The following is a 12,386-nucleotide window of genomic DNA, read 5'->3' on the forward strand; positions in this document are numbered from 1 at the left end:
CTGACTTGATAAAAGGCATTTCAGGCCTGGAAGATAGATATTTCAATTTCATCCTGTGCTGTCTTGAATAAGTTCATTTATTTGGGGAAATAGCATTTATCTAATTTCACATGGATGTCACATATTTAAATCTTCAAGAATAATTATTATGTATATTCAAAAACTTGTCTCATTTGTGCATTTTTCATCTAGAATTTTATTTTCCCTTTCTGCAAAATAAAAACCTGCATTTTGTAGACACAGCACGCCAAATTTGAATATCTCAAAATAAGTGACTTTTTACATATCCAAGAATAAATGGTATTCATCATATTGAGCAAGGACATCATGGTTTTCATTTTCAAAGTACTTTGCGAGCATCAGCAAATTAAGTCTCCCTTAGTCTTCAATATGACACTCACTTGTTTTCAAAATATCATTCATTTCCCAGTACAGTTCTACTCTCTCTTATTTATGCAAATCAGCACATTTGTTTAGTTCTTCAAATAAGACTCTAAAGACCATGAAATTGTCTTCATCAATGTGTGGCAAATACAATTAGCTAAATGAGCCCAAAATGTCCCATGACTGGTCTGAAGGACAAAGCAGAAAACAATAGACGTCAAAGGCCTTCTAAATTCTAAATATTGGATTGCTCCACACTGTCCAGACCTTATAAATTCAACACAGGCATCTTCTTTATAATTGAAACATGAGATGGTTTCCTGCTTGAATCATTCTAAATGACATGGACATATTCTGTCTTTAAATTGTGTTTTCAATTTCAGAGTGAAAATAAACACAAGATTCCTAAAAATCAGTTCCATCCTGGGACAATGCTGGAAGCGATCAGGACCCATGCCTGGATTATGGGCTCTCAAAACGCCTGCACAACCAGCCACCCAAAGTTACACAGCAAACTCTATATTTGCTCTATACCTTAAACATCTCGCTATATCTGTGGAAAGGATTCCAGGAGTCTCAGCATTCTACCTGCTCCTTTGAGTTAAAGCTAATAGGAAAATACCTCTTACTTGAGAATAGAAACATATTCATTCAGGAATTTTCTTATCAAATGTAAAGATTATCAGTTAAGTAGGTTTGTTTTTAAAGAGTGAATCAAATGTAAATATGTCCCGGATCTAGGGCTCCTGGGTAGCTTGAAATCACCTCGGGGAGGAAGGCTTGGAAGGACAATGGAGACAAAGAAAGGTTCTTTTCCTGTGATCACACTTAAGGCATATTCGTTACTCTTACATCAAACAATATAAGACATAAGTGATTATAATGATAATATTGTTGAGGGACAGCAGGCAGAATAAGGGAAATAATAATCACATGGTACTTCAGAGTTTGCAAAGTGCCTCTCTGCTTCAATGGCTCCTTTGACTCTGAAAGGAATTATTATTCCCACTCCGTAGATAAAGGTTGCAGAGTTTTAAGTAATTTGTTCATGCTGGCATTTAGTACTTGGCAGATCCAGGTCCTGAAGCCACAACTTCTGACTTCTAGCCTGTAACCTGTCCCACTAGTTTGTGCTGTGCGAACACTGGACACTAAGTCTAAAACTCAGCATTCTTATTCTTGACCACCTCTTAGGCCTTGTACATTTGGCCAAATAATTTAGATTCTTCAATCTAATTTTTCTTTATATTTAAACATTGTGTACCTTCCTTTCCTCATTGAATCAAAAGAGACTGTATATAGGAAGATACTTTATACACTGAAATGCTATAAGGAAGCCATAATTAAATCCATCTTAATGAATTGATGTTTCTGGAGCCCTGTCTCAATCTGTCCTTAAAGTCATGCTTTTTTTCCTAAAGAATAAAGAATCCCTCCTTCTCTGCAAAGTTACGCCTTCTCCCTATTCTTTATTATCAGACCAGCAAATATTTATCAAGGGCTTATTGAGGTTGTATCATTCTGCTTAATGTTCACATCGTTTTATGCATAATGAGTTAAAGCCCCCCCAAGCTAAAACACTTTCCCAAGATTCTGCAAATTAAGCATTAAAGCCCAGAAAGTTCTGTTTCAGAGGCTAGTCTTTGAACTCTATGTAATACTATCCTGCCATGGCTCAGGCAACTTGTCTATTTTCCTCTGATTCAGTTCCCTATTGATGTTTAACAATCCACTCCAAAATTAAATGGCTTTAAATTATAGACCCTTGTTTTCTCCTGGTGCTGCGGTCTGGACTGAACTCAGCCGAGTGGTTCTTCGGTTGAGTTTTGTCTGGATCACTTGTGGCCCAAGTGAACTGGAAGCACAGTTGAGACTGAACCATCCAAGATATCCTCATCCTCTAGGGTTCTCTCCACACCGTGGCTCAGCATTTAGTAATCTAGTCCAAGCATTTGTAGAGCATGATGGAGGCTTCCACAGGAGGACACACCCCAATGTGCAAGGGTTTAACAAGCCTCTGCTGCATCATGCTTGCTAAGGTCACATGAGCCCAAGCAAGCCACAAGTCACAAGGGTGTGAAGCCCATGAGCTGTGGTTCACTGAGGGCCATCAGTATCTACCATATCTTCTCTCTTTTCTCTTACCTCCAATTTCTCATTCTTTACTTATGCTTTCCCCTCAGCATGGACGATAGTTGAATGCCCATTTTTAAACATGAAAATGCCCCAAGACTGCACATTCAGTTTTAGCTACTATTCTATTCTCCTTCCTTTCAAACTCAGACTTCTGTAAAAAATGATCCACACTCACTGTCTTCACTTCATCACTGTCTTACCCTTTTCAATTCAGACTCTCTTTCACCAACCCTGTTGAAAAAATAAAAATAAAAACTTGTTCTATCTGAGGATTTCATAATCTCTGCATTTCCAAACACAATAGATAATTTCCTGGCCTTAATTGCTCTGACCTCTCTGTGACATTTAACATTTTCTTTTTCTTATGTGACCCTCCTTTGTATCTTTAGCTCTTTTCATTCTCTGATGACACCTAATAACCTTTATTTACCTGGTTTGGTCTCCAGACTTCTTTGTTCACTGTATATCTTCTCAAGCAAATAGTACCCAAACCATATTTTTAGCTCCAAACTCTATGCTTATCTATACACCAGTTTATCCAAGTGTCTACTAGATATCTCTACTCAAATTCAACAAGTTTAAAATTAAATCGTCTTTCTTCTAAAACCACATTTTCTCCCTAATAATCCCTCATCTTTATGATTAACATCACCATTTACCCAGATGTCCAAAGTAGAAATAGGCTAACCCAAGATTCTTCCTTCTCATCTCCTCAGTGTCTAACTGGTCATGAAGTCTTGTCTGCTCTTCCTTTAGGTATTTTTCACAACTACCCAGAGATGTGCTGGCAAATGTTTAACAGTCAGCTCTCTGAGTGGTAAGGGTAACATTTCATGGTTTCCATGATGGAATCCTCCCATAATGACTGACTTTAAACTCCTATATGATATTCTGGAACAGAAACAGGAAGAGATGTATACTAGAAGCACACATTATGTAGTATTTGCACCTAAAAATAAAGGTATAAATACCTTGATATTAGATAATAGTAAAATAATTATAAAATCCTGTGCTTTGAGTTATTATTTCCATTAGTTTTAATATAATTAATTTATAAGTGTATATAGTTAAAATTTTATTTCTGGCATTGACAAATTCCTGGCATACAGAATTCTTGAAATTTGACAGTTGACTTTTATGAAGCAGTACAAATTGGACCTATCCCTCCCTTCACCATTTCCAAAACCACAGCTAAAATTCAAAACTCTTACTACAATCTCACTTTGATATTGTACTTGACTCCTAAAGGTCTCTTTGCTGGTCTTTCTTCCAAACGGTTGTCCCAAAAGCCCTTTCTAAAGTACAGATCTAATTATATCACCTCCACATTTACGGTCATTCATTGGATTCCCATAGTTTTTTAGTTGGAATTTAAAATTCCTACTTTAATGCACAAAGGTTTTCACAAGCCATATACCTGCCTTAATTTTGAGCTTTATCTTCCTCCAATTCCCCCCCAAAATTTTTAGGATTTCTGCCTCTGAATCTTCACACATGCTGTTTCCACCTGTACTTCCCATGCTTCATATAGCTAACTACTTTGAAGGTGCTGTGCTTTGAAGGTGTCCCCCAAATTTCACATGTTGGAAACTTAGTCTTGAAACACATATATTAATGATATTTGGAAGCAGGGCCTTTGGGAGATGATTGGGTCATGAGGGTTCTGCTCTCATGAATGAATAAGTTCATGAATGGATTAGTGGGTTATTAAAGGAATCACTTCATTGTAAGTGAGCTCTCTCTGGCATTCTTGCCGTGTCTTGCCATGTGATATCCACCTCCTTTTATGATGCAGCAAGAAAACTCTCATCAGATGCTGAGCAGAGTCCAGTACCATGCTCTTGGACTTCCCAGTCTCTAGATCCATATAAATCCAAATAAATCTGTATTCTTTATACATTCTCTGGTTTCAGGTATTCTGTTATAGTAACTTAAAAACAGACTACACACTACTATTTATTAGTTTTCAAATTCCAGTTCAAGAATTACCTTCTCTGGATGTCTTCTGTATAGCACAATAATTAGGAACACAGACATGAAATGAAACAGTTCTTCTAGATGAATTTCATGATTGCTTTCTCTATTTCTGTGAGAAATGTCATTGGGATTTTAATTCGAATTGTGTTAAATCTGTATAGCACCTTTGGAAGTATGACCATTTTGATAACATTAATTCTGCCTATCCAAGAACATGGGAGATCTTTCCATCTTCTAAGGTCTTCTTCAATTTCTTTCTTTAATATTCTGTAGTTTTCATTGTAGAGATCTTTCACCTCTTTGGTTAGATTGATCCCCAAGTTTGGGTTTTTTTTTTTTTTTTTTTTTTTTTGAGGCTATTGTGAATGGAGTTGATTTCCTCATTTCCCTTTCAGATGTTTTCATCACTTATGAATAAGCCCCTTTTTTATAGTTTATTTAGAGACAGGATCTCGGTGAGTTGTTTAAGGCCTTGCTAAGTTGCTGAGACTGACTTTGAATTTATGAACCTTCTGCCTCAGTCTCCTGAGCCACTGGGATACCAAATCTAGCCCTCCTTCAAAACTCTTAAAGCAGAAACTGTATCCTTGTACTTAGTGTCTGGAAAACATTCAATAAATGAAGGAAATAGTGAATGAGAATGCGAGTTCTAGCCAAATAGATACGTTTCTTCTTGACACATTCAGCTACACTTAGAGTTAGGAATGTGGAGGCAATTCCTACCCTCCTGTGGTCAAATTAAAAGGGAATATTTGGTTCCACAATCTAGCTATTGTGAACTGAGCTGCTATAAACATTGATGTGGCTGTGTTAGTGTAGTATGCTAATCTTAAGTCCTTTGGGTATAAACTGAGGAGTGGGATAACTGGGTCAAAAGGTGGGTCCATTCTAAGTTTTCTGAGAATTCTCCACACTGCTTTCCAGAGTGGCTGCACCAATTTGCAACTCCACCAGCAATGTAAAAGTGTGCCTTTCTCCCCACATCCACACAAACATCTATTATTGTTTGTGTTGTTTAAAATAGCCATTCTAATTGGAGTAAGATGAATGGGGGTTGGGGGTGGGGAGTGAAAGAAGAATGGAGGAACTTTAGCTTATGTAGAAGGAAATGAGAGGGAGTGGGGGTATGAAATATGGTGGAATGAGACAGACATCATTACCCTATGTACATGTATGATTACATGAATAGTGTGAATCTACATCGTGCACAACCAAAGAAATGAAATGATGTACCCCATTTGTATACAATGAATCAAAATGCAGTCTGTAAAAAATTTAAAAAATAAATAATTTTTAAAAAGGTAATACTTTCCCAAATTTAAAACTATAAAACCACTATAAAAACCAAACTCAAAAAAAAAGCTTTTTGATCCACAACACTTTGGTTATTCTTGCTGCCCATTTGTAGAAAAAAAAAAAAAGTGGTAAGATTCTTTTAGCCTAATTTCCAGTCCATTGTTATTTATGATAAATGTAAGAAAGATCTTGAAGTTAAAGGGAAATTTGGTAAGTTTGTGGCCAAAATAGATGCTAAATGTTCCACTGGAAATTTTTTCTGACTTACAGCAAATTTTGTATTATTTTCTTGAATTCAAAGTTGTTTATTTAAGAATCACAACTTCTTTGGAAGATGAGAGTGGAAAGAATTAAAATTTATTGAGCAATTCCTGCATATCAGGTATTATTATGAATAGCACTTATAAAATTTTCAAAACTAAATCAAATATTTTATTAGGGTTCTCCAGAAAAATACAACTGAGGAAGAGAGATTTATTATGAGGACTTGGCTTACATGATTATGATCCCAAAAACTTCCCATATCTTCCCTTTCTGGAAACCCAGAGAGGACAATGGCATAGTTCTGGTCTAACTATAACAGTCAGAGAACTGAAGGTCTCAGTTCTGCCTAAATCCAAGGCCTACTAGAAGACTGATGGCTTAGTCCAGCCTGAGAGCAAGAGAAGGCCAAATGTCCCAACTTGAGAATTCTTCCTTCCTCTGTTTTTTGTTCTATTCAGACCTTCAACAGATTGAAAGATGCTTACTCACAAGGGGTAGGGAAATCTGATTCATTCAACCTACTGATTCAAATCCTAATGTCTTCCAAACAAATCCTTACAGAGATACCCAGAAACAATGTCTAACCAGATAGCTGAGCACCTCATGACCTAGTTAATTTGAAATACAAAATTAACCATCAGAGATGTTACCCCCATTTTAAGATGGGGAAATCTGAGAATCTGAGGGCATTCAGCAACTTGCCAAAGATCCCATGGATGACAAGTGTTGGTCCTGGATCCAAACTCAGATCTACACTGAGAGCACTAGTCTTCTTCTGCTAAACCAGTATTCCTCAATTGTGGCAACGTCACTCTCCATAGGATATTTGTCAATGCCTGGGGACAGTTTGGGTTGTTACAACTAGTGAGGGCTAGCGGAATGACACTGACATCTAGTGGGTCAAGGCCAGGAATGCTGCTAAACACCACAATGCATAGCACAGACCTTCACAACAGAGAGTATTCCAGCTCCAAATGTTATTCAACTATACACCAAACTATACTGAACTATATTGTTTCAGATTTGTTGGTTTTCAAGAACAATTAGAACAATAATACACTGACCTATAACTAAATTTCCATAAATTTAATAAATACTTTTGGAATGAATGATGAATGTTAAATTTTGAAATAGAGGAAGGAAACTTCATTTTTCAGTGATTGTTTACAATTAGCATTTATTAAAAGAATAAAATATTTAAGTGATCTTCAATAACAGAGATATAAGTAGATCTTACATATTTGCTCTGAACATTAAATTCTGTATATAAAGTGTTTTATTTTGATACAATAATCATATATTTTAGGTTTAATAATTTGAGGGGAATAGATAGCAGTATTTAGGAGCTCATGAAATTCATAGATTTTCAGTTTTAGAGTTCTAAAATATTACAGCAAGAGGATCATCTAAGCTGCCTCTTCACAGTTCATCACATAAGAAAGCTGTATCTAAGAAAGAATAAGAAAAGTGCCTTAAGATCTCTTGGCCGGTTAGGGACATTGCCAGAGCCAGAGTTCAGTTCTCCTGACAGTTTGAAGTTTCTTTTAGTTATAAAGGCAAAAAAATTAAGAAGTAATTTTCAGAGGGACAAAACTGGTAAGAACTGTCATTATCTGGCTTTTCAGACATACTATTCCACAAAGACAATAATCTCCTCCAAATACAGAAGACAATATCAAACTCAGTATTTGCTAAGATTATCTTTTAATCTTTCTAAAGGCAATTTTTACCGATCACTGAAATTATCTTCTTGGTTCACAGGCCTAGAAAGCATGAAGACTCTCCTGGTTTTCCTATACATCTTGGGAACTGCAGTTGCAATCCCGGTAAATTTCCTTTCCTCTGTTATTACATCTCTCCCTCCTGACATTTACTTCAGAAACCTACTATTTAAAAGGAAATGTTCTTATATGGTGGCTTGAAATTCTGGTTTTTATTTCAATTACATTCCTTCCTGTGCAAACAGTGAATGCATGACTAAAAATCAAGATAATATTTTTTCAGGTCTATCTGGTTCTATAAGATACAATCAATACAGCTGCAAGTGTTGGCTGTCAGTTTATTAACCATGGAATAGGGCAAAAACCAAAAGAACAGGAAAAATAAATTCTCCTATAGATTTCATATTGGTATAAGAAATCTATGAATTTAACTTGAGTGCATATATACATCCATACTCATATAGCATTTTCGTCAAGATCAAACACATGCTGGCTGAGAACTTCTAATAGTCTTACAATAAAAACAGGAACCAGTGGGAACAGAAGCACTATGGTAATCACAAATGGATTCCTAACTCATTTTTGAGGCACTGTCCAAACAAGTATGCTGAGAGTAGACAGGACTAAAGCATTCTCCACGTCGTGGTAAGATACACTGAGTTCAGCATTCACAAGCCATCAAGCTGCCACACACAAATCAGACCATGTTAGAAAACTCAAAACGACCCCAAAGTTTTAAGAAAAATTGTTTGTATAATCATTTTAGATGCTCTACAAATGATCCATATCACCTTTAATTAAAGCAAAAAATTTGTGTCGTGTTCTTCTTTTTTATCAACGAACAAAGTAATTTCTCTATAGTCCCTTCCCTCCCTTCATCTTTAAGATTCTGTCCTTGCTTTTTGGATAACTGGTTGCTGCTTCAGGTTGACAGCTGCATCAGCAAAAATAAGCTACATGCCACCCAGATCAAGCGATCCATAGAAAACAGATTTTCTGACCACCACGAAGAATCCTGCTTAAATAGTCGGGAGCTACGCCAGCTGAAATTACACAATGTACTTTGAAATTACACAATGTACTTTGAAATTACAAAATTGGGACAAATTAATAAAGAAAGGAGATCCCACAGAGCCATTGCTTTCTCTTGAAAATGTGCTTTGCCTTTGCAAGTGTTGCAGTATTGAAAATAGGCGTTAAAACTGTATGTGAACCAAACGTTTGAATGACATGTCTGCCTAAAGACATGCCAGATGTTTCTTTTCCAGGGTAATTTGTTATACGCAGACCCAGGCAAATATTAAAAAGCTAAATATCTTTTCATAGTTTTGAGCTATTAAAAAATCTTGTATCATTTTCCTCACAGCATGAATTCTCCAGAGGTAAGTGAACTCTGAGTGGTCAGGAGACTTCCAGAGAGAATGTTAAATAAATATAGATGTGGATATAATAATTTCAATTACCAGATATTTTATGAAAGAAAATGAGCTGCCATGGTTTTTATACATTTCTTCCTGCTACAGGGAGGTGTGATCTTGCGGATGGGGAGAGCAGTGGAAAGTCATCTACTAAAAAACCTCAAATCCCCCCCATCTGTTGCTTTTCATGAGGGCCCGTGTTGGCAATTCATCAAAATAGTCACCTTTCTTTCTCCTTGATCCTCACATTTTTTTTTTTAATGTGGTGGCAGTGCTGGGGACTGAACCCAGGATCTCATGCACACTGGATAAGCACTCTGCCCACTTCTTTATGACTTCTTTCAAAACTTTTATGAAAACTATTAATCCTCTTAGTTATAAAGGGGACAAGAAGCAAAAGAACAAACCAAATTTAAAACAGATTTGTACCCCATGGATCATTTTATAGTACACAGCACTAAAGGACCTGCTAGTGAAGTAAAAATGAGCCAATACAAGTATTCTGAGTTTTACACTTACCTCAGCTGCTAAGCATCCACAGCAACTCTATAACAGAGATCCCATGACAAATACCTGCCTCAGATATTTGAACAGTTCATATCATTACCACCACATGATATTACGATGAGGAATTTTAACCTGGATAACTCCTCAAAATTTGCAAAACAGTTTATGTAAACAACTTTTACTCGATATTTATGCTCATTTCGCCTTGAGACAGCAAGGTAGAACTTAGCAACTTGTCAAACCACGGATAGGAAGTAAATGGCAGTTAAGATTTAAAGCTTCTTACCCTCCAAGTCCAGTTGTTCAACTTCCCATCATGCATCACTGCCCCCCTCCATCTTAGTCCCCGGTCTTTCTAGAAACAGACACCACCATCTCTGTCATGGAAATAATCCATAGCTGCCTTTCTCTACTAGACTGGGTGCTCTACTTCACACAATCTTTGAATTAGTTCTAGATCAATTTTTTTATTAATAGACTTCCTGATGGATATTAAGGCCAACAGTGTTAAAAACTTGATAGTCAAAAGTTTTATAACTTTTTCTGTTAATTTTCAGTGAATCCTTAAATGTTATGGAAATGAACAATACTATATCCTATGGCAAGTTTTATTTGATTCCATCTTTCTGCAAAACAATTCTTTTCAAAATTATTAAGTATTAATGTATTGTAAAAGTTTGAAAAACAAAAAATAATTCCAAAACTCAGAAATAATTATTATTGAATTATCAAATCATTACATAATTATTGACAGTTTTTGTTTGGTTTTTGATTGAATGGTTTTCATCTAATCTCTTCACATGTAACTTTTTCTTAACAGTGGAATTTTGCTTTAACTTAACATTATTCTGGGCATTTGTTGTATTCTCAAATATTCTACAAAATATCACTTAGCAATGCTCTGAATGAGCAAAACTGCTACTAATAATGATGATAACAAAAGTGTAATATAAATTTTTTAAATTGGCACCTAGAGATGAATGACACAAGCAAATTTTTAATTTTTTCAGACAAATGCAAGGTTTCTATCTGATCATTCCAAACCAACTGAAACATCAGTAATACCAGACAATACTGAAATTCCCAGTGCAAGTGTTGAAGCTGCAGAAAATGAAAAGGAAGCTGCAGTATCCAGGGAAAACCTTCCCAACCATAAGGTAAAAATAGCATTGTTGTATTTATGTAATTGCTTATTTCTAGAAAAGATTCAGTATCATGGTCAAAGAGACTACATTATTCATGTCCTCAGTTTAGATTCTTGAAATGTGATGATCACATCAACTGCCTCCAATCACTAGAAGATATGAAGATTAATGAGTTTTACTCCTTGGGCTAACATGCTATATAATTGTTTCACTTGACAAAATTCAAGTTCAGGTTGAATCTGTGGCCACATAATGTGAAGAACATCATTAATACATTTACAAGTTATGTGTGAAGAAAAAGAAGGATGAATATTAAAGGTTAGCTTAGGAATTGTAAATATGATTACATTATCAATTGTTTAAAAAACAAACACTTATTTTTCCTTTTAAGGATGAAACATCTTCAATATTAAAGTCAAAAGAGGAAAACCATGAACAGTCAGCAGAACAGGACAAGACTCACAGCCAAGAGCTAGGACTGAAGGATGAGGAGGATGGCGATGGTGACTTACGTGTGAATTTGGAGTATTCACCAACCGAGGGTAGCTTGGATCTCAGAGAAGATAAAAGTGAGCCTCAAGAGAAAAACCTCCCTGAGAGCACTGATTTCCCTGCTTCTGATTCTGTGGATTCTAACCAACAAGAAAACATCACAGAGGGAGAGGAAAACCAAGAACAACCCATAAGTGATCCACATCATCAGTTGAACAAGAACAATACACACAGCCAAGACCTAAGGGATCAGAGAAACCAAGAGCAGGATTCTAATACTCCCAATGAAGAAAAGGAAGAGGAAAAAGAGCCAGGGGAAATTGGTAGCCCTGATGATACCCAAGAATGGGAGAAAGAATTTCCTGAAGAGAATTCTAACAGTAAGCAAGAGGAAGACAGTAAGAAATCTGATGATATTTTGGAAGAGTCCAATCAGCCAACTCAGGTAAGCAAAATGCAGGATGAATTTGGGCAGGGTAACCAAGAACAAGAGGAGGATAACTCCAATGCAGAAGCAGAAGAGGACAATGCATCAAACATCAATAAGCACATTCAAGATACTGAATGGCAGAGCCAAGAAGGAAAAATGGGTCTTGAAGCTATTGGCAAGCACAAAGACATGGATAAAAAGACTGTTTCTCAGGCTTTGTTCATGGAACCTACTGATGATGGGAACATCATGCCCAGAAATCATGAGACTGATGATGTAGGTAATGATGGTCCCAGGCAAAGTGCAAGTGAGGACGACTTCATCCCAAGCCAGGACTTTATAGAGGCTGAAAGAGCTCAATCCATTTCCTACCATCTCAAATATGAGGAGCGGAAAGAAAGAGCACATGAGAATGAGCATGTAGACACCAGTGAGCCTGAAGTCTACCAAGAGGTGAGACTATTTACAACGATGCTTGTCCAGGAAAGTTAGTTATCAATAAGTAACCATGACCTTTCTCTGTGTTCTCACAGTCTCTTGTGAGTATTTCTATCAGTATATTACTAAAATACTGATGATAAGTTGAGCATCCCTTATCTGAAATAATTGGGATTCT

At 36.3% G+C, this 12,386-nt stretch overlaps 1 protein-coding gene across 1 annotated transcript in view; it reads left to right on the forward strand.

Moving 5' to 3' along the window:
* The window catches only part of SPARCL1 (SPARC like 1), a 37,788-nt gene that overhangs the window by 12,058 nt on the left and 13,344 nt on the right, over positions 1-12,386 (forward strand). The window contains exons 2-4 of the mRNA XM_079153268.1: positions 7,819-7,883; positions 10,714-10,860; positions 11,240-12,223. Coding sequence (XP_079009394.1) covers positions 7,830-7,883; positions 10,714-10,860; positions 11,240-12,223 — 1,185 coding nt within the window. The 5' untranslated portion in view covers positions 7,819-7,829. The remainder of the gene's footprint in view (positions 1-7,818; positions 7,884-10,713; positions 10,861-11,239; positions 12,224-12,386) is intronic.

Source organism: Sciurus vulgaris, assembly GCF_902686455.1.
Source record: "Sciurus vulgaris genome assembly, chromosome: 9".
Taxonomy (NCBI): domain Eukaryota; kingdom Metazoa; phylum Chordata; class Mammalia; order Rodentia; family Sciuridae; genus Sciurus; species Sciurus vulgaris.